General features: G+C 41.1%; 1 protein-coding gene across 1 annotated transcript in view; it reads right to left on the bottom strand.

Moving 5' to 3' along the window:
- Positions 1-1728: 1728 nt before the first annotated feature.
- LOC100015908 (lactotransferrin) overlaps positions 1729-18664 on the bottom strand; it is a 28175-nt gene continuing 11239 nt past the window's right edge. Inside the window, exons 9-17 of the mRNA XM_001364547.4 lie at positions 17299-17462; positions 14258-14348; positions 13654-13707; positions 11578-11733; positions 10774-10921; positions 8207-8274; positions 4519-4703; positions 3278-3461; positions 1729-1977 (exon numbers count right to left, since the gene is read on the bottom strand). Of these exons, the coding sequence (XP_001364584.2) occupies positions 1943-1977; positions 3278-3461; positions 4519-4703; positions 8207-8274; positions 10774-10921; positions 11578-11733; positions 13654-13707; positions 14258-14348; positions 17299-17462 (1085 nt within the window). The 3' untranslated portion in view covers positions 1729-1942. The remainder of the gene's footprint in view (positions 1978-3277; positions 3462-4518; positions 4704-8206; positions 8275-10773; positions 10922-11577; positions 11734-13653; positions 13708-14257; positions 14349-17298; positions 17463-18664) is intronic.

Here is an 18664-nt window from a genome sequence, read left to right as displayed (position 1 = left end):
GGAGGACCTGGGTTCAAATCTGACCTCAGATACTTGCTAGCAATGTGACCCTGAGGAAGTCACTTAATGCCTGCAATTGCCTAGCTCTTGCCTCTCTTCTGTCTTAAAACTGATACTAAGAGAGAAGGTAAGGTTTAAAAAAACACAAGACTCTTGCCATAATACTCTCAACTAAACTTTAGAAACCTATCATTGTTTTTCATCTTGAAAGGAGTAACAATACAGTTCTTGCCGGCCCAATTTCTGCCCTAAAACCTTGTGGATCACACTCAAGATTTGGATATTGTAAAGATAATTAAGACTTTTCAGGAATTTTTATTTAGTTTAGTGACCAAAATGAGGCTTTGTGTATAGATGGCTCTCAGGGAATAGAGCTGAATTAATATGACTTGGTTTTTTTCCTTTGCTTGATGTATCTAAGATATCACAACAGACATTTCCCTTGTATCACTTTCAATCACCAAATCCTTTGTTTCTTCATATTATATGCCTAGGCCCATGATAGCAAACCTATAGCACATGTGTCAGAAAAGGGCACACAGAGCCCTCTCTGTGGACATTCCTGCAGTTGTTGGGGGGTTTTTTACTAGAAAGCCAGAGGGAGTCAGAGTGGAGCTGTTCCCCTCCCCCTCTCCATGAGCCTGAGGACATGCCTCAGTTCCCCCACTCCTCTGCCCAGCAATCCAAAGAGAGCTTCCTCCCTCCCCTGTCTGAGGTAAGAGTGAGGCGGGGGACCAGGACACATGGGGGGAAGGCAGCACTCAATCTATGGGGGGTGGGGTAGGACCCAGCACTCAGTCTCTAAAAGGTTCACCATCACTGGCCTAGACTCTCTCAGCAGAAACTACTCATTGACTCCCACTTAGGTGACTTGAGGGTGCTGCGCCTGGTACTGTCAGAGAACAAGAATCAGGGGTGTCCTAAGAAGCCAGCATTGAGTGGAATGTTGAATTTTCACTATAAGCATTTACTCTTCTCAAAAATCCCTAAACACTACAAATCAGAGCTTGATTTACTGTTTTGTTGTTTTCTAGGCTTAAGAAAGTGATAGAGAAAATTTAAGTAGTACAGAAAAACTTAAAGACATGTTCTCTGTTTTCAAAGAGCTAATTGTTAAACACTGGCCAGCACATCCTTACATCTGTGGAAACTTAAGGAGAAATGTAGCTAGAAAGAATATTTCATTTTGGAGGCAACCGGGTAGTGCAGTGGCCTGAGAGCCAGGCCTAGAGGCCTGGGTTCAAATCTAGCCTCAGATACTTCCTAGCTGTGTGACCCTGGGCAAGTCACTTAACCCCCATTGCCTAGCCCTTACCACTCTTCTGCCTTGGAACCAGTACCTGGTATTGATTCTAAGATGGAAGGTGTGGATTTTTTTTTTTAAGGGAATATTTCATTGAAATTTGGACTGGCAGATAACAGCGAGGTATAGTGAATAAGAATTGGCCATCAGCTTGGAAAAGCTAGTTGTTCTGCTCTGAATACCATCACTAGTTAATCTGGAGGAAGTCAATCTCTCAATGCCCCTAGGTCACTCTTTAAGACTGTAGCTCACTGAGCAGGAGCTCTTCTTCCCTAGTAGAGTTAGTTTCCTCAGTGAGAGTTCCCTGTACCAATGAAGTCATGTGTTTAATTCAAAACAAAAATGGGATTGCAATATGGCAGAGTAGTCTGGATGGAGGAAGAACCATGAGGTATGAAAGAAGTATAATATGAAGATACACAGAATCAATGACATTTTTCCACTTTATTTTTTGTTCAGATGACAGTGGGGGAAATGTGATGGTTGAAGCCATTATTCCTCTCTAGGATCATCTGTTAAAAGGAAGTGAAAAGGAGATTCCCCTCCATGCTTGGTGATCAGGAAAGAGAGGTGCAAAGAGCAGTACAGCAAATATGGTGGCTAGTCCCCTGGGGGAAGCTGTTTTACTTTCCTGGCTTTCTAGAATTTGTGAAATTCACAGACGGGCAGGAGAGCTGTAGGGAAAGAATAGCCAGATGATTATTCAGGCATTGCCAGACATTTCTAAAATTAATTCTATTTCCACCCTCCTCCAACATGTCAGTTAAATACTCAAAATTAATTGTCAACACAGAAACAGTACTTGACACTTAAAAAAAAAAAACCCTTACTTTCCATCTTATAATTAATACTGTGTATTGGTTCTTGCCTAGGAGAATGGTAAAAGCTAGCCAATGGAGGTTAAATGACTTTCCCGGGGTCATACACCTAGGAAGTGTCTGGGGGCAGTTCTGAACCCAGGACCTCCCAACTCTAGACCTGGCTCTCAATCCACTGAGCCACCCAATTGTCCTCCTTTATATATCTTTTAATGGGATAAGGTACCAGCCATGGGTACATACTTCTACCTTTCAGCTTAACTTCCAGGAGCTCCCTTAAGCAATTTCACAAGCAGAACCTCCAAATGAGTGTTTATTAATTTCCTATTCTGGAATCTTCCTGTGCTGTCTGTTTCTTTTTTATTCTACTGTCACTCACTCACACACACACACACACACACACACACACATTTTTAGGGCTGGAGGGAAGCCAGAAATGTCACATGGCCCATCCTCTTTCCTCACTCCCTGGAGCTGCCTCCAATGCGCCAGAGATGGTGATTCCAGCTTAAGCAGAGGTAGAAGGCCTAGGAGGAATAGGGGTGCAAAGCCAGAGCTTTCCACAAGTGGAAACTTGCAGGACATTTCTCATATCTGCTGGACTTTCTTGGCAAGTGCCCCTCTTTCTCTTGGATGGCCCAAAGCTTGGCCAGTCCACTTCCCTTTCTCTTCTGAATCAAGCCCTCTTTCTTTCCGTGACTGACTATGTTGTAGCACCCAGCTCTTTTCATGTTTTCTAAGGATTATTATTTTTTTCCTATTGACCAAAGTAGTGGAGGGAGCAGAGAAGAAGAAGCCTCCCTCTTATGTCCCTCTACTTTCCTCTCTAGTTTTTCTCTACAAAGGGGAGGCAATAAACATTTATTAAGTGACTACTGTGTGCCAGACATTATATTAAGCCCTTTACAAATATTATCTTGGGGCAGATAGTGGCTCAGTGGATAAAGATCCTGGCTCGGAGATAGGAGGACCTGGTTTCAAATCTGGCCTCAGACCCTTCCTAGCTGTATGAATCTAGGCAAGTCACTTAACCCCAATTGCCTAGCCCTTATCACTCTTCTGCTTTGGAATCGACACTAAAACAGAAAGCACTGGCTTTTTTTAAAATTCATTTGATTGTTGTTCCGTTTCCCCAGTGTGGTTTCTTTCTACTTACCAGAATTCGAGCATTTCTTCAGAGAACCAACAGCTGTGACATATTCTGATCCTAAGAATTTTTCATAGGTAATATCATCTGGGAGTTTTGCCAAGCACTCGGTGTTATCCTTGAACAGGAGGTTTTTCGTTTTGGGGAGGAGACTAAATGAATCTTTTTCATCTCCGTAGGTTCCAAAACGTCTCTGGATCAAAGAAATAGACATACAATCAGCAGGCATCCGTGGAGAAATGGCAAAAAATGGTGTTTGCTCAGAATCAGCCTTGAGGGAAGCTTCAAAGCAATCCCAATGAACCTCTGGCACCTTTCCCTTTACCTTGTCAACATTTCCCCTTCCTAACACTACCAACACCACCTCCGCCATCCATCCAAACCTACGTGTCCTCTGTCCCTTCTCCTTCCAGCCTTATTTTGACAGCCACACACTACCGTCTTCTGGATTGCTGCAGGATTCCTGCTTCATGCATTGCCTGACTTAGGGGAAATTCTAAAAGGCATTCCTAGAGGCAAAATGCCCATATCTAAAGGAATCCATGGCAGGATCACCATGCACGTGGTGCAGGGATCTTTCGAAAGTCGAGGGACTTTTCAGGATCTTCCTCCAATCAATTAGGCAGCTCCCTGTTCCACCAGTGTGCAAGTAAAGGCCTTCCCTCACTCGCTCATTGGTTGTCATTCCTGTGACGTCTTGAGTTGAAGGCTGGGTCTTTATTCACAGTACCCAGTGCTGGGCTAAGTTCTGGGCTAAGCTCAGAGATTACTTAAGCAGCGCATCGACAAGGACAAAACCAAATATTTTTCATCACAATCTATGCCCAGGGCATCCAATAATCAAGCCACACTATCACTCTCACCTCTCTGAAACAGAGAAATAAAGGAGCTCGGCTGGGTATAGGCAAACTCCCCAGAGTCTCCCAACAAGCTCAGCAAGAAATAGAGGCTGAAAAACTTCATACGTCTCTGTTCTTGAGCCAGAAAGCTCACTCAGAGAATCACGCTGGGCACTTGTATGTCCTTCCTTTCTGTTTACATCAAGGCTCCGGACAAAGCAATAGCATTAACACATGGCTGTGATCAATAACCTGCTTCCAGATTCGAGTAGAAGCATGATAAGGTGACTGGGCTCTGGGTCCTTTTAATTTGATGGATTTGATTCCATTTAATTTAGTTAATTTTATTTTAATTTTCATTGGACTCCAGTTAAGTAAGAAAAGGGATGGCAGACCCTGAATTATACAGACCTGTTGGCCCAATAGCACCTCGCGGACAAGCTCTGCCTTATCTCTCCGCGAAACAACAGCGTGATTTGGTGCCTTAGCCAGATGACAAATCTCATATTTAGTCACCTCCTTCTGAGTTCCATCTAAACATAACAACCTAAAGTCGTCACTCTTCAGGTTTGCCGCCCAGTCCTCTGTGTTCTTTCCTGAAAAGAGAATAAAGATGACGTGTGAGGGTAGTAACTATTTTGATTTCAGTTCATCATTCATCCCTAGGCCATCAGCTGTATAAGAACATATGGATTGAATTTACTGCTTTTTAAGAATTATAATATGTAGGGAAAGAAGAAAAAGTCTACTGACTCCCGGGAGTAGAATTTGACCTCCTCTCTTGACCAACACCACTCATCTTGCATTTTCCTGAAGGTCAAACCAAATCACTGGTTTTGAGACCAAAGAGAACATCTTTTCTTCCAAATTAAAATCTGTTTTTCTGTTTCCAAATATCTCTTCATATTAATAAAGAAAAAAAAACTGAATCTTCTGGTTACTTTCCCCAACATCAAGCACTAGCCTCTATACCTCATTGGCCAAATTCCCCTTGGGGATAAAATTCTTTTGGGGAGTCACTTTTGGAAACTGATTCACAAACTTTCAATGAATAGTTATGTCTGTGTACTTATGCACACTCATTGTAAGAGCATGGATTTAGTCATCAGTCTTTTCATTTTTTATCTATCCCTTGTCATGCATCTAGAAGGAAAATGATATACAGTGGGAAGTGTTCTGGACTGGAAATCCAGATTCAAATCCTGACCGTACTATGTGCAATAATAACCTCTGTGATCTTGGGCATGATGTAAAACTCCTCTGAGCCTGTTTCCAAATCAGTTAAGTGAAGGAGAAGGATTAGATAACCAAAATCTATGTTCCTTCAGTCCCTAGGAGAATTCTTTCATTCATTCAAATGGTTTTGACTCACATGCAAATGGTCAGCTACCTCTGTTTGACTAGCAAGTCTTCAAGTTTGGCAGGGACTGTTGTAGTCTCCCACTATTCCTTTATGAGCTCCTGTATAGACTTTGTGCTTTTGCACCTCCCTCCTACAATTCCTACTGTTACCTCTCTAGGGAATAAATTACAGGGAGACTTAAGAGCTGGAGGTGGTGTCAAAGGCTATCTAAACCAACTCTCTCATTTAACAGATAAGGAAACTAAGACCCAGGGAAACAGTACAAAGTCCAAAAGGCAGTCATCATGAGAACTGGGATGTAAAAACCCAGGGTCTCTGACTCCAGGTCCAGTGCTCTTTCTACTCTGTCATGGTGTCTCTCCTTTGTCTCATTTCCTTCCTCTTTCCCCATCCAATTCCTTTTTCAAACCATTACCTTCCATCTTAGAATCAAGACTATGTACTGGGTTCAGACTTGAATCCAAGAACTATCTCCAGACCTGGCTTTCTAACCACTGAACCACCTCACTGTCTGTCCAATTCTTAACCATCCATTCTCAGACTCATCTGTGATAGAGCCCCAGTCCACACTGACCTTTGAATTTTATAGCACTAAATGTCTAAAGGAAAGATAAGGTGGTACAATAGATAGAATGCTGGGCCTGAAGTCAAGAAAACTCATCTTCATGAGTTCAAATCTGACTTCAGACACTTATTAGTTATGTGACCCTGGGCAAGTCACTTTACCCCATTTGCCTCAGTTCCTTATCTATAAAATGAGCTGGATGAAGAAATGGCAAACTACTCTAGCATCTTTGCCAAGAAAACCCCAAATGGGGGTCACAAAGAGTCAGACATGATGAAAACAACCCAACAACAATTATCTACACCAGATATTTGGTGGTTAAAATGCAAAATAAATGCTAGCTTTCATTATAATTATTGACATTGTTATTATTATTAGGAATCAAGATTCCCTGGGCCTAAAATGCCACTTCTGAAATATTTGGATGGTGTGACTGGGTAAAGCAATTAGCCTGTCAGTGGTCATGTCAGGAAAGGATCTGCACTGGTGGGACTTTCCCCATGGATGGAATCACTGGTCCCAATAAAAAAAGGAAAACAAAATGATTAAATATGCATTTCTGCTTCTATCAGTTAGTGTTAAGTAAAGAATGAATATTCAAGAATCTATTATATGTGGGAAGATGAATGGTTGAAAGGATCATGGACTTAGAGCTTGGAGGGACCCTAGAGGTCATCCATTCCACTCTTATTATTCATATGGAGGCTTGTCCAACATCACCTAGGTAGTCAATGTCAGAGTTGGATCTAAGTCTTCTAACCACTTCTTTTTCCATTAGCCAATAGCTCCTTTTCATATCCCCAGTCATATCACTCAGATGCCTCCTGCTTCTTCTTCTACCTTGACTCACCTGAAGAACTGGCCTCTTTCTCCTTGCCAAGCAAAATTTTCTACATATAAAATAATTCTCTTCCATCCTGTCTTCTCTAGTGGATTCCCCCCTTTAACATCTCCACTCTCTCACTAATTTTCAGTCTCGCCCTGTCAACTGGCTGCTATTCAGCTGCCTGAAACATGCCCAGGTTTCTTCCATCCTCCAAAAAAATCTCACTTCATCCAGTCATCCTTGCTAGCTGTCATCCCATCTCTCCTGTCTTTTGTGGCTAAACTCCTTGAGAAAGCCATCTGCTATAGATGCCTTCGTTTCTTTTCCTCCCCCTCTCTCCTTAACTCTTTATGGTCTAACTCCTAATTTTATTCAACCAAAACTGTTCTCTAGAAAGCCATTATTGCCTTTTCTCAATTCTCATCATTCCTGATATTTCAGCAGCCTTTGACACTGTTATTCACCCTCTTCTCTTTGATACTTCCTTCTCTCTTGGTTTTCATGACATTCTCCTCCTTCCTATCTCCTCAGTTTCCTTTGTGGGATCATCCAGGCCATATCCTCTAACTTCATGTATCCTATAGGATTCTGTCCTGACCCCTCTTCTTTCATCCGCTCCCATAGATTCAATGATCACCTCTATGCCGATGATCTTCAAATTTCCTTATCCAGCCCTACCCTCTCTGCTGACCTCCAGGTTTGAATCTTTAGTGGCCTTCTTCAATTTCATGTCCTATAAACCCCTTAAATTCAACATGTCCCAAACTGAACTCATCATGCCACTCGTCTGTCCCCACACCAGTCCATCCTCCCATCAGCTCCCAAAATTATCTTCCTCAAAGCGCTGAATAAGTACTTTACACATAATTGAATATCAAAGTTCAGAGGGATCTAAGTAAATAACTGGTGCCTCTTTCCAGTATAGATCACTGCTTCCCTAGCCTAGTGCTCTGCATACCATATGTACAGTCAATATTTGTTGAACTAAACTGACCACCCTCAGTCCTGTCTTATAAATGGGAAAGACTCAATGGTTCACTGGAGTAAAATCCTACCTGGAGCCCAGAAGTTATCAGAATTTCTAACTCACTTTCATCAAGGGTGCTTACCCACTGGAAAATAAGATTATGTGAGCCATCAAAAATACAGTTAATTTGGGGCAGCTAGGTAGCACAGGAGATAGGGCACCAGCCCTGGAGATGGGATTTCCTCAGTTCAAATCAGATACTTTCTAACTATGTGACCCTGGGCAAGTCTCTTAACCCCCCTTGCCTAGCCCTTAGTGCTCAGAATTCATTCTAAGAGAGAAGGCAAAGGTTTTTAAAATATATAGTTAATCACATACCATCTGTATTCTCCAGGGCAATACTTTCTTTCACGAAGGCAACATCTCCACCTCCCTCAACCAGGCATCTACAAAAGATGAGACACAGTCAGATCAAAAGCAAGTCATCATTCAGATCCTCTTTCTTGAAAATAAGTCTTTTTCAGAGTCACATACCTTTCTTTATAGGATTGAAGGCTTTAGAGCTGGAGGAATCTTAGAGGTCAACTAATGTAATCTCTTCAGTTTATGGATAAGGAAACTGAGACTCAGGAAAGCTTAAGTGCCTTGCCCAAGAAATCAATAGAGACAGGATTTGAATAAAGACCCTCTGACTACAGAACCTGTGCCCTTTCTGACATGCTATGCCAAAACCACTATATTCATAATCTTTCCTTTGTTCATCTTCAATAATGCAATTTACAATCCATCCCTGGGCAACAGGATAGAAAAGAAAAATATTTCCATTCATTTTGTTGGAGTAAGAGAATTATCCTTGTATAATTTTAGCAGTGACAGAAAACTTTACTTCCACTTTTAATGGAGTCTGTCTATTAGATGTCTAAAACAAAAATTTTGATTCCAACTACTAATGATACCAAGTACTGTCTTGGAATCAATACTGTGTATTGGTTCCAAGATAGAAGAATGGTAAGGACTAGGCAATGGGGGTTAAGTGACTTGCCCAGGGTCACACAGCTAGGAAGGATCTGAGGCCAGATTTGAACCCAGGAGCTCCCAATCTCTAGGCCTGACTCTCAATCCACTGAGCTACCCAGCTGCCCCCAAAAATTTTAAACTTCTATTATCCAAGCACTTTTATTCCCAAATCTAACAGGATTATAAACTATTTGATGAAAAAGGCAGAATTGTTTGTTATCTAGAAGTATTCGTAAAAATTTGGAAAGATCTTGAGTGTGATAGTACTTTTTTGTGAGATGATTCACAGCAGTTTCCCTTTTCTTGTCTTACATAAGCCAGTAATGGGAGCGGTAGGGAAAAGGGGGTGAGAATGAGAAGTGTGGAAAGGAAACAAGACTGACAGTTTGTGGGGGAAGGGGCAACTGGGAGTGGCAGGTGGGTCTTGGGACTAGCACCTCCCAAATTCCCCATTTTTCCAATCCCTTTCATTTCCCAATAAATATTACAGAACCAATACATAGTATTGATTCTAAGACAGAAGGTGAGTTTTTTTTTTTAAATGAATCTGTAATTCCAAGAGCTTTTTTTGCAGAAACATCCTAGATGAATTAAATTATCTTCAGTACAATTTAGTGTGGACTATGTTACTAGATGTGAAATCTTTAGGTTAAGCAAGGTGATATGATAGCTGAAAAAAATCTAACACTATCTCAGGGCTGCACTGAGAGACGCGGATCAGATCTAGAATGAAGGACAGGTTGGTCCTGTTGTGCCCTGCCTGAATCTGACCACTTTGGGAGTATTTTGTTCAGTTCTAGGTGCCCGAGATTAGAAAGAACACTGAGAAGCTGTAACACATCTGGGAAGGGAGTTGGGGAGTAGCAAACTATCTTATTGAGAGGGCTCAAAACCGTAGCATAAATGAATGAGTTTAAAAACTAGGAATGTTTCACCTGGAAAAAAAGATGTTGACCTGATGGCTAAATTTAAGTATTTGAAGGGTTGTTATTGTGGAAGAAAGACTGAACTTCATGAGAAAGAAGCAGAGATGGTTTTAATATAAGTAAAAATGTTCTGATCATTAGAGCAATCCCATAAATGAGAATTCTTCAAGGAGATAAACTGCCTATCACTTCATCTTTTGGATGGCATAAAAAGAATTCTTTCTTGGATATAAATTGAATTAGATGACCACGAACTAAGTTGCCTTCCAATTCTGAGATTTAATCATTCTTTTTTTTTTTAAACCCTTAGTAACCAGTCTAGGACAGATGGGCAAGAGCTAAGCAAACTGGATTATGTGGCTTTCCAGAATCACCGAGTTAGGAAGTATCTGAGGCCACATTTGAACCCAGGTCTTCCCAACTCCAGACCTGGCTCTCCATCCACTGTGCCATCTAGTTTCCCTGGCAGATATTCATTCTATGAGGATAAAAGAGGCAAAGGTCTAGAATGCCCTCAGAAGCCTTTTAGCCCAACATTTATTTTTTACAGATGAGCAAACTGAGGCACATCACACAGTGTAAGATGGTGAATGTGGGGGAAAAAGGGGCCTCTGGCTCCAGAACCAGTACTCTTTGCAATGTTGCCTTCTCATTTAGCTATCCAGCTTCTAAACTATACTGCCTTCACTCCAACTGAGAGGTCACACTACTGACAGATCACCAGTCTGTTGGGAAAACAACAACAAGGGCAGTTGGGTGGCATCGTGGCTAGAGTGCCAGGCTTGGGGTCCAGATGGCCTGGACTCAAATCTGGCCTCAGATACTTCCTACCTTTGTGACCCTGGACAAGTAAACCCTGCAACCCCAATTGCCTAGCCTTTGCCCTTCTGTCTTAGAGTTGTTACAAAGACAGAAAATAAGGGTTTTTAGAAAAAGAAAAAAAGGGGAAGAGACTGTTGGCGCCTGAGGTATTATTAATGGGGTTAGAGTCAAGATGCTTACCTAAAAGCCCCATTGTAGCCATAGTAGGTTTCTTTGCTGTTAGGAGCGCACTTATTCATATTCTGTGAATTTGGACTGCCAATACATAAGGCACAGAGATTGGAAGTCTCGACAGCACCAGGAGCACAGGATTTTTCAAAGTATTTATCTGCATAGAGGAAAGACAGTCATTTCTACCTGAGTCAATGCAAGAGTACTTGCCTTTACTTCCTTTTTGTTAAAACCTTACCTTACATCTTAGAATCAAAAGTGTAAATTGGTTCCAAGGCAGAAGAGAGGGAATGGTGAGGCAATAGGGGTTAAGTGACTTGCCCAGGGTCACACAGCTAGGAAGTGTCTGAGGTCAGTTTTGAACCCAGCTCTCAATTCACTGAGATGCCTAGCTGCCCCCTTGCCTTTTCTTTCCATGTTAAAAATCTCTATTTCAAACAATAATTTGACATTTGAAATAATTGCTTCATTTAAGTGAACACGTCAATATATCAAATTTATTTCAAAATTAAACCTTTGATTTATTTCAATTCAAGGACTGAGTAGGCTATGTATGGGCAGGTATGCCTATAAAGAGAAAAAGTGATAAAAAAAAAAGTGCAAGGTTCATCTATAGATAGTCAATTCTTAAACCCCCTCCATCACCCATCACTACCCTTTGGCGGCTTCTTCTTCCCTGGACATCTCTTTTAACCTGATTCCATTGGTGGAGAATGTTCAGGGCTCCCTGGCCTTCAGAGGAATGAGGGATTGCACAATGCAACTTTCCCCAAGTCTCTAACTACTAGAGGAAGTCAGGGAGGACCAGCTTACCAAATTCACAGGAAAGAGTTTTGTTGTAGATCAGGCCCATAGGGATGTTCCAGCCAGCAGTTCTGTCAACGGCCGTGTGGCAGGATTTCTTGCCCTTCAGCGTATCCCATGTGAGATCAGCATCTGTCTTCTTAACAACAGCCACAGCGTAATAGCCTTGAGAAAAACAAGCAGAAAAGCAAAAGGGAGCATTATGAGAAAGAAAGAAAGAAAGAAAGAAAGAAAGAAAGAAAGAAAGAAAGAAAGAAAGAAAGAAAGAAAGAAAGAAAGAAAGAAAGAAAGAAAGAAAGAAAGAAAGAAAGAAAGAAAGAAAGAAAGAAAGAAAGAAAGAAAGAAAGAAAGAAAGAAAGAAAGAAAGAAAGAAAGAAAGGAAGGAAGGAAGGAAGGAAGGAAGGAAGAAAGGAAGAAAGGAAGAAAGGAAGGAAGGAAGGAAGGAAGGAAGGAAGGAAGGAAGGAAGGAAGGAAGGAAGGAAGGAAGGAGGGAAGGAAGGAGGGAAGGAGGGAAGGAAGGAAGGAAGGAAGGAAGGAAGGAAGGAAGGAAGGAAGGAAGGAAGGAAGGAAGGAAGAAATTAAGTTACTTTATCTTTCTGGGTATGAAGGTTCTCACCTGCAAAGTGGGTTGCATGTAGAAGTAACTCTGCTCAGGAAAGGGACAGTCATTTGAAGGGACCGACCCCCCAATTGCAAGATTCCATGGTTCTATGACTTCTTAAAGTCTTTTGCAGTCCTCAAAAAATGCTATGCTGTGACCAATTTGGAAATATTTTCCATGATCACCCATATATAGCCTAGATTAATTTGTTTGCTGTCTTAGGGAAGGGGGAGAGGAAAATATTTTGAAGTCTAAATTTTGGAAAATGAGTGTTGAAAAATTTTTTGCATTTCATGGGGGGAAAATAAATATATTTTTGCAATGCTGTGCTAAGTGCTGGTACTAAAAAGGAATCAACCTCATCTCAGGCTCCTCTTGCCAATGGCTAGGACTTGGTGTTTCATGGAAGTGTAAAGAATCCCCTTGGTTTTCAAGGAATCACAAATAAAATATATCATGTGCCTCATAAGCTGCTAAGTGTTCTGTCAGTGTCAGTTATTACCCTGGGGTTGGTGGGAGCAGTAGTAGTATGTCACAGAATCTAGGATTCTCAGAACACAGGCCATTCAGTCCAAAGGACACATGAGCAAGAATCCCTACTACAGTGTCCCCAAGGAGTGACCATCCTACCTCGACTCAAAAATCAAAGGGAGAGGAGGACACTTTCTGTTTATGTTTACTTTGACCTATTAATATATATTGTTCTGTGGATGACTTAGCTATTCTCAGCAATATGATCCAAAACAATGCCCAAGGACTTCAGATGAAAAATGCTCTCCGCCTCCAGAAAAAGAACTAAAGAAGTCTGAATGGCAATCAAATGGCTATTTTTCACTTTTTTATGTGGTTTGTTTATTTTTATTTATTTTTTCTTTCACATGACTAATATAGAAATACATTTTCTGACTGCATCCCCACTTAGCTAACATATATCATTTATATTTCCCTCTCATTTATATATGTATACATACATGTACACACAGATCTATCATATATATATGGAGAGACTGTGTATGTGCGTGTGCACGAGCGTATGTGGGATCAGAAATGCGTCTCCTTCCTACCTCCAGGAGAATCTTCTATCTCAGAGTTGGGAGATGAGAAAGTCATTTGACATTTGATCCTGACTGCTTGAAAGTGCAGGAACTGATTTTTTTTTTCTCAAAGCAAAAATGGTTATGTAAGTTTGATCTACTTCTTAGCCTGCTACCAGACTAAGAAGAGTGAACCATGACTCAGGACTGTTCCATACCTAAAATCTATAAGGACATGTGCAATCCCCCCCGGGGACTCTGACTGACCTTAGGGGATTGATTTTTCTCTCTCTTTTTCTTTTAAATAGGAGAAAAAATGGATTTTTTTCATTAAAAAAAAAATTTGACCCTGATTTCTACCATTTCACCTGCTGGGGCTCCGTTAGAGTTTTGCTTTTTAGAACAACAGAAACGTTCCTTCCACCCCTAGAATTAGCAATTCAGACTCACCAGTACCAGGTCTGTTCTCACAGTCAGGTCCAATGGGCTCATTCTTGTTCCGTGCTGAAAGAATAAAGATGACAGCAGAAGAGTAAGACCTCTTCCATCCCCATTCGCTAAGTGTCCTATCTCATTAAATACAAGTGCTTATCCCATTACAATGAGATAAATGATATCCCATCAAGGATTACATCTTTGGTTCTCCACACTTAGAATAAAAGAAGAAATGAAAATTTATCCCTCCAGCTAACTTGCCATTAGTTTTGGTCCCAACATGAAGTTTGTGGATAACTCAAGCCCACATTGACTCTTTCTTCTTGCCTTTTAACCATTTCAGGGCTTATTAGAATCTCCCTCCCCCAGAAATATGGCTAGAAGATCTGATCTTTGACTCTTACAAAGGAAAAAATGATAAGGGCAAATGTAAGCTGTCTCAATAATCTCAGAACTTTAAATGTTTCCCTAAGAACATTAGTCATACTTTTTTTCTCTCTTCAATAACTATTTCCTACCCTTCTTTAGCCTAAAAAACCCTAGTGAGTGTTCTATGCAAAATCTTTTCTCCAGAGTCCAGAAAGAGTCAAGTATAAGGGGAAAATCTTCCTCTACTTACGGTAGTTCTCAACCAGGACAGGCACCAGACCACACTTGCCAGCAGTATAGACATATCCTCCATCCATGCTCATGGCATCAGCTTCTCCTTTCTATAGTAGCAAAGCAGATAATTTTCAATATATCGGAGTGTTCCCTGACCCATCTGACCCAGTAGCCCTCTATCAGGTCTTGGTGGCAGTTCTGACTGACTAGGGACTGGGGCGGGGGGGAGGGGAGGGATTAGTGGGGAGACAAAGTTAGAAAAGACAGGAACCTGGGGAAGTTGGATATTAGAAAACTACCCTGAACTTCTCTACTAGCAGCAATGCAATGATCCAGAACTATTCAGAGGGACATATGAGAAAGAACGCTATCCACACCCAGAAAAAGAACTGTGGGAGTAGAAATGCAGAAGAAAAACAACTGCTTGATCACATGGGTCGAGGGGATATGACTGGAGATGCAAACTCTAAATGATCACTCCAGTGCAAATATTAATAATATGGAAATAGGTCTTAATCACTGACACATGTAAAACCCAGTGGAATTGTGTGTTGGCTATGGAAAGGGGTTGGGGGGAGGGAAGGGAAAGAACATGATTCTTGTAACCTTGGGAAAATATTCTAAAATAAAATTTAAAAAAAGAAAAAGAAAACTACCCTGAATATCAGTCTCATACAGCAGATAATTAGGGGGATAATAGTTCACATTTTAGATAGCTTTTAATGATTTACAAGGCATTTTCCTGACAATAGTCCTGTGCACTACAGGGTTTTACAATGATTATTCCCATCTTATTGATAAGCAAACTAAGGACCAGAGAAATGGCTGATCGCAAAGTTTTAGTCAGGTCTCAAACCCAAGTCAACTGTCCTATTGTCTGCATCTCAATTTTTCTGATTGTTGCACACCACCACTTTCTTTCCTTACCAAGAATTCTAAGCTATCTGCTTTTTCTAAAAGTCTCATCCAGGGTTCCTCTGACCACCTGTATTTATTTATGAACTTCAGGATATAGGAACACGGTCTTTGACTGTGGAATATTTGTCTTCAGGATAAAGCTAACTGGCCAGTATGGGGATGAAATCCATTATGATCTTGGCCCAGAAGTAAGAAATCCAAATTTGAGAGAATCTGATTCAGAAAATGTCAAAAATTGTCTCTATGTGTATTAAAAAAATTAAAAGACTGGTTTCAAGTCTTTCTGACTGAATGGTGAGTCTGAAGTGGTCAGTCTAGAGGTAAAAGGAAATTTTTTTGTTTAGGTCATGTAATCTCTCTCAGCCTCAGTTTCCTCATCTGTAAAATGAAGTTATAATAGCTGCAGCATCTTTGTCATAGAATTGTTGTGAAGCTCACTTGAGATAACATATGTAAAATTCTCAGCATACTTTAAAGTATGTGTATATATATAGAAGCCTAATATTCATCATCAGAGAAACCAATTAAACTTACTCTGTAACTATTTCTATTTAAGTAAATTAATTTATATGCATAAAAAATACTTTCTAGTGTGCCAAGCATTTATACATATATAGAAATAGCATAAATACACAGTAGTTATAGTCATTTTTAGCTCCATTAGCACTGTACTTTCCATAGTCACCACTCTCTTCCCTTGCCCTCCGCAGACATCCACAGAGAGATGGAGACTATCTTTCACTGACAGCTACACAACTGACCTTGGCCATCTGCAGGCTCTGATACCACCATCCCTCCTGCACTTGGACAGTTCCTCATCTTTAAAGTCACTTCTAAGACTGGTGGCATCAGAGATCTAGAGCTGAAAGGGACCTCTGGGGTCATCTAATCCAACCACCTCATTTTATCAAAAACTAAGCAAATAGACAGTCCAGGACAGTGTTGGTGAAGTATTGGCACACATGCAGAACTGGCACGGAGGAGCTGCTCTGTTAGCCCTCTCCACAGTGCTGGAGGATGTTTCTTGCATGTCTCACCCCTCTGTCCAGCTGCCCAAAGTAAACACTTCCTTCCTCTGCTCATTGGGGTAATGCAGGGGGATCACAGGCAGCTTGAAATTGCAGTCTGGGCATGAGAATTTGAAAACCTTCACCAATGCTGGTCTAGGAGGGAACCTAGGACCATTTAAAATATCATTTTTTATGCCTACACATCTTTAACTGCAAGAAAATCTCCATTTCTTTAGCATAGGGGTACTTATGATATATACTAAGTCAAGTCATCCTTGATGCAGAGAAGGACAAGACTCTGGTGGACAATAACTAGAGAGGGAAGAAAAATAAGTCACCTCCCTTGATGAAGGTGAGAGGAGAGAGAAGGTACTGAATTTGGGCAAGAAAGATATTGAAATAGAAAAGCCTAAATAACCTTGATATTTTAGGATTATTACACCGCTGTGATCACTTCTGGTTATGTGTATACAAATAATATATGTGCAAAATATATACATACATAGAAAAAAATGGTTTGCCCCATGGTAGATGCACAGCAATAAAAGAAAACATACTTTCACTGAGCCGGGGGTAAAGTTTTCAAACACTACCTACAAAATACAAATTCTTTAGATCATCTCTGTCCATGTCACAGGGCTAACAGTACACCGGGAGTGTATATAAAGACTCAGGTTTTCTTCTGTAGCAGATTCCCATGAGAACTGAAAGGCTTTCCACATATTAGCCTGCCTGATGGCTCTCCTGAGTTCCTGGGCATGGAGTGGTGGGACAGAATGGATTGTCTAAGTCATGACAGCCATACACTTGGCTCCTGGCAAGTGGAGAATTCCCTAACAAAGAAGCCCAGACTCTGAAGAAATATTGGTATTGTTAATATTTATTATGATCTTTCCCCTCTATTAGGAAAATCCTACACTGAATAATAGGAGGTTAGAGTTAGATGTTATTTTCAGTATCACCCAGTCCAAGCCCTTTGTTTTATAAACAAGGAAACCCGAGTCTCAGTGAGCCATGTAATTTGTTCAGGATCACACAGTTGGTAAATCGTAAGTCCATAACTAGAACCCAGGTGCTCTGGCTTAAGAACCCCCAACACTGGTGCTGTGCCAAAATGGGAGCTACCTACCATTATCTTGACAATGCAATCTTCAGTTTTATCTCCCACCTCACACGCGATGACTCCATTACTAAACACGCTCCACTCATCACACTTGGCCTTTTCCTCTTTGCTTACTGTACACCATTTCACCTTTTTGTCTTCCAAGGGATGGATCTTGTCTAGGGCATGACCTGGAAAGAGAAGTCAGTTTGGTAATCAATCCTTAAGGTCATAAGTGAAGAATGGGCCATGCGTGGACTTGATCAATTGAAAACTTCTGGCCATTAAAAAGAGGTTATGGAGGCAGCTTGGGTGGCTTAGTGGATAGAGAGCCAGGTATGGAGATGGAAAATCCTGGGTTCAAATGTGGCCTCGTTCTCTTGGGGAGATGGGGGAGATGGGGAGGTGGCAGGTTCAGAGGCAAAGTAGGATCCCTGGGAATCTCAACTAGGGCAACAGCAAAACCAAACTTAAATTTCTGGATTTTCTGCCTGCAGCTCACACCACTAGATGGACACATTCCCATGGTGTAGCAGCACCCCCATTTTACTACTAGAATAACTCCTCCCTTTGGGGGTCGTGGATTGGATGAAGCCTACGGACCACTTCTCAGAGTAATCCTTTTAAATAATTGAAGGGAATGTTGAATTTCAGGTAGAGGTTAGTCAAAATAAAGATGCAATTTTTTTTTGGCCTATCCAAGATCATGGACTCCCTGAATTTATCCACAGACCCTTAGGAATAGATGAAGCCTAGGTTAAGAACTTCAAGGACTCCATTTAATTCAGCTGTGTGGCATGTCCAAGATCACACAGTTAATAAGAGAATCGGAATTCCAACCATACCATAGAATCACAGATCTAGATCTGTCCAACCCCTTCATTTTGCAGATGAAGAAACGGAGGCAGAAAGAAGTTACATGATTTGCTCTAAGGTCATGCAGGGAGTAAGCATCAGAGGCAAGATTTGAATCTAGGTCCTCTTATGCCTAGAACAGGCTATTTTCCATTTTAGGTCCATTTGCACTCCAACTCCAACCCCATTATATTTTTCTCAAGTGTAATATTTTGCTGTGATGGTGGTTGTCCAGTCATTTGTCATGTCTTACTCTTTGTAACCATATTTGGGGTTTTCTTAGCTAAGATCCTGGTATGATTTGCCATTTCCTTCCCCAGATCATTTTTACAGATGAAGAAATGGAGGCAAGCTGGGTTAAATGACTTGCCCAGGATCACACAACTAGGAAGTGTCCGAGGCTGGGTCTAAATTCAGGAAGCTATATCACCTAGCCACCCAAGTGTAATTAATAAGTATTTATCAAATGCCTACTGTGTGCCAGGCACTGTACTAGGGATTGGGGATGTTTAAAAACCAAAAACAAAATATGCCAGCT

Source organism: Monodelphis domestica, chromosome 4, assembly GCF_027887165.1.
Source record: "Monodelphis domestica isolate mMonDom1 chromosome 4, mMonDom1.pri, whole genome shotgun sequence".
Lineage (NCBI taxonomy): Eukaryota > Metazoa > Chordata > Mammalia > Didelphimorphia > Didelphidae > Monodelphis > Monodelphis domestica.
The sequence above is the reverse complement of the archived record's forward strand: the minus strand, read 5'-3'. Positions and strand labels throughout refer to the sequence as shown.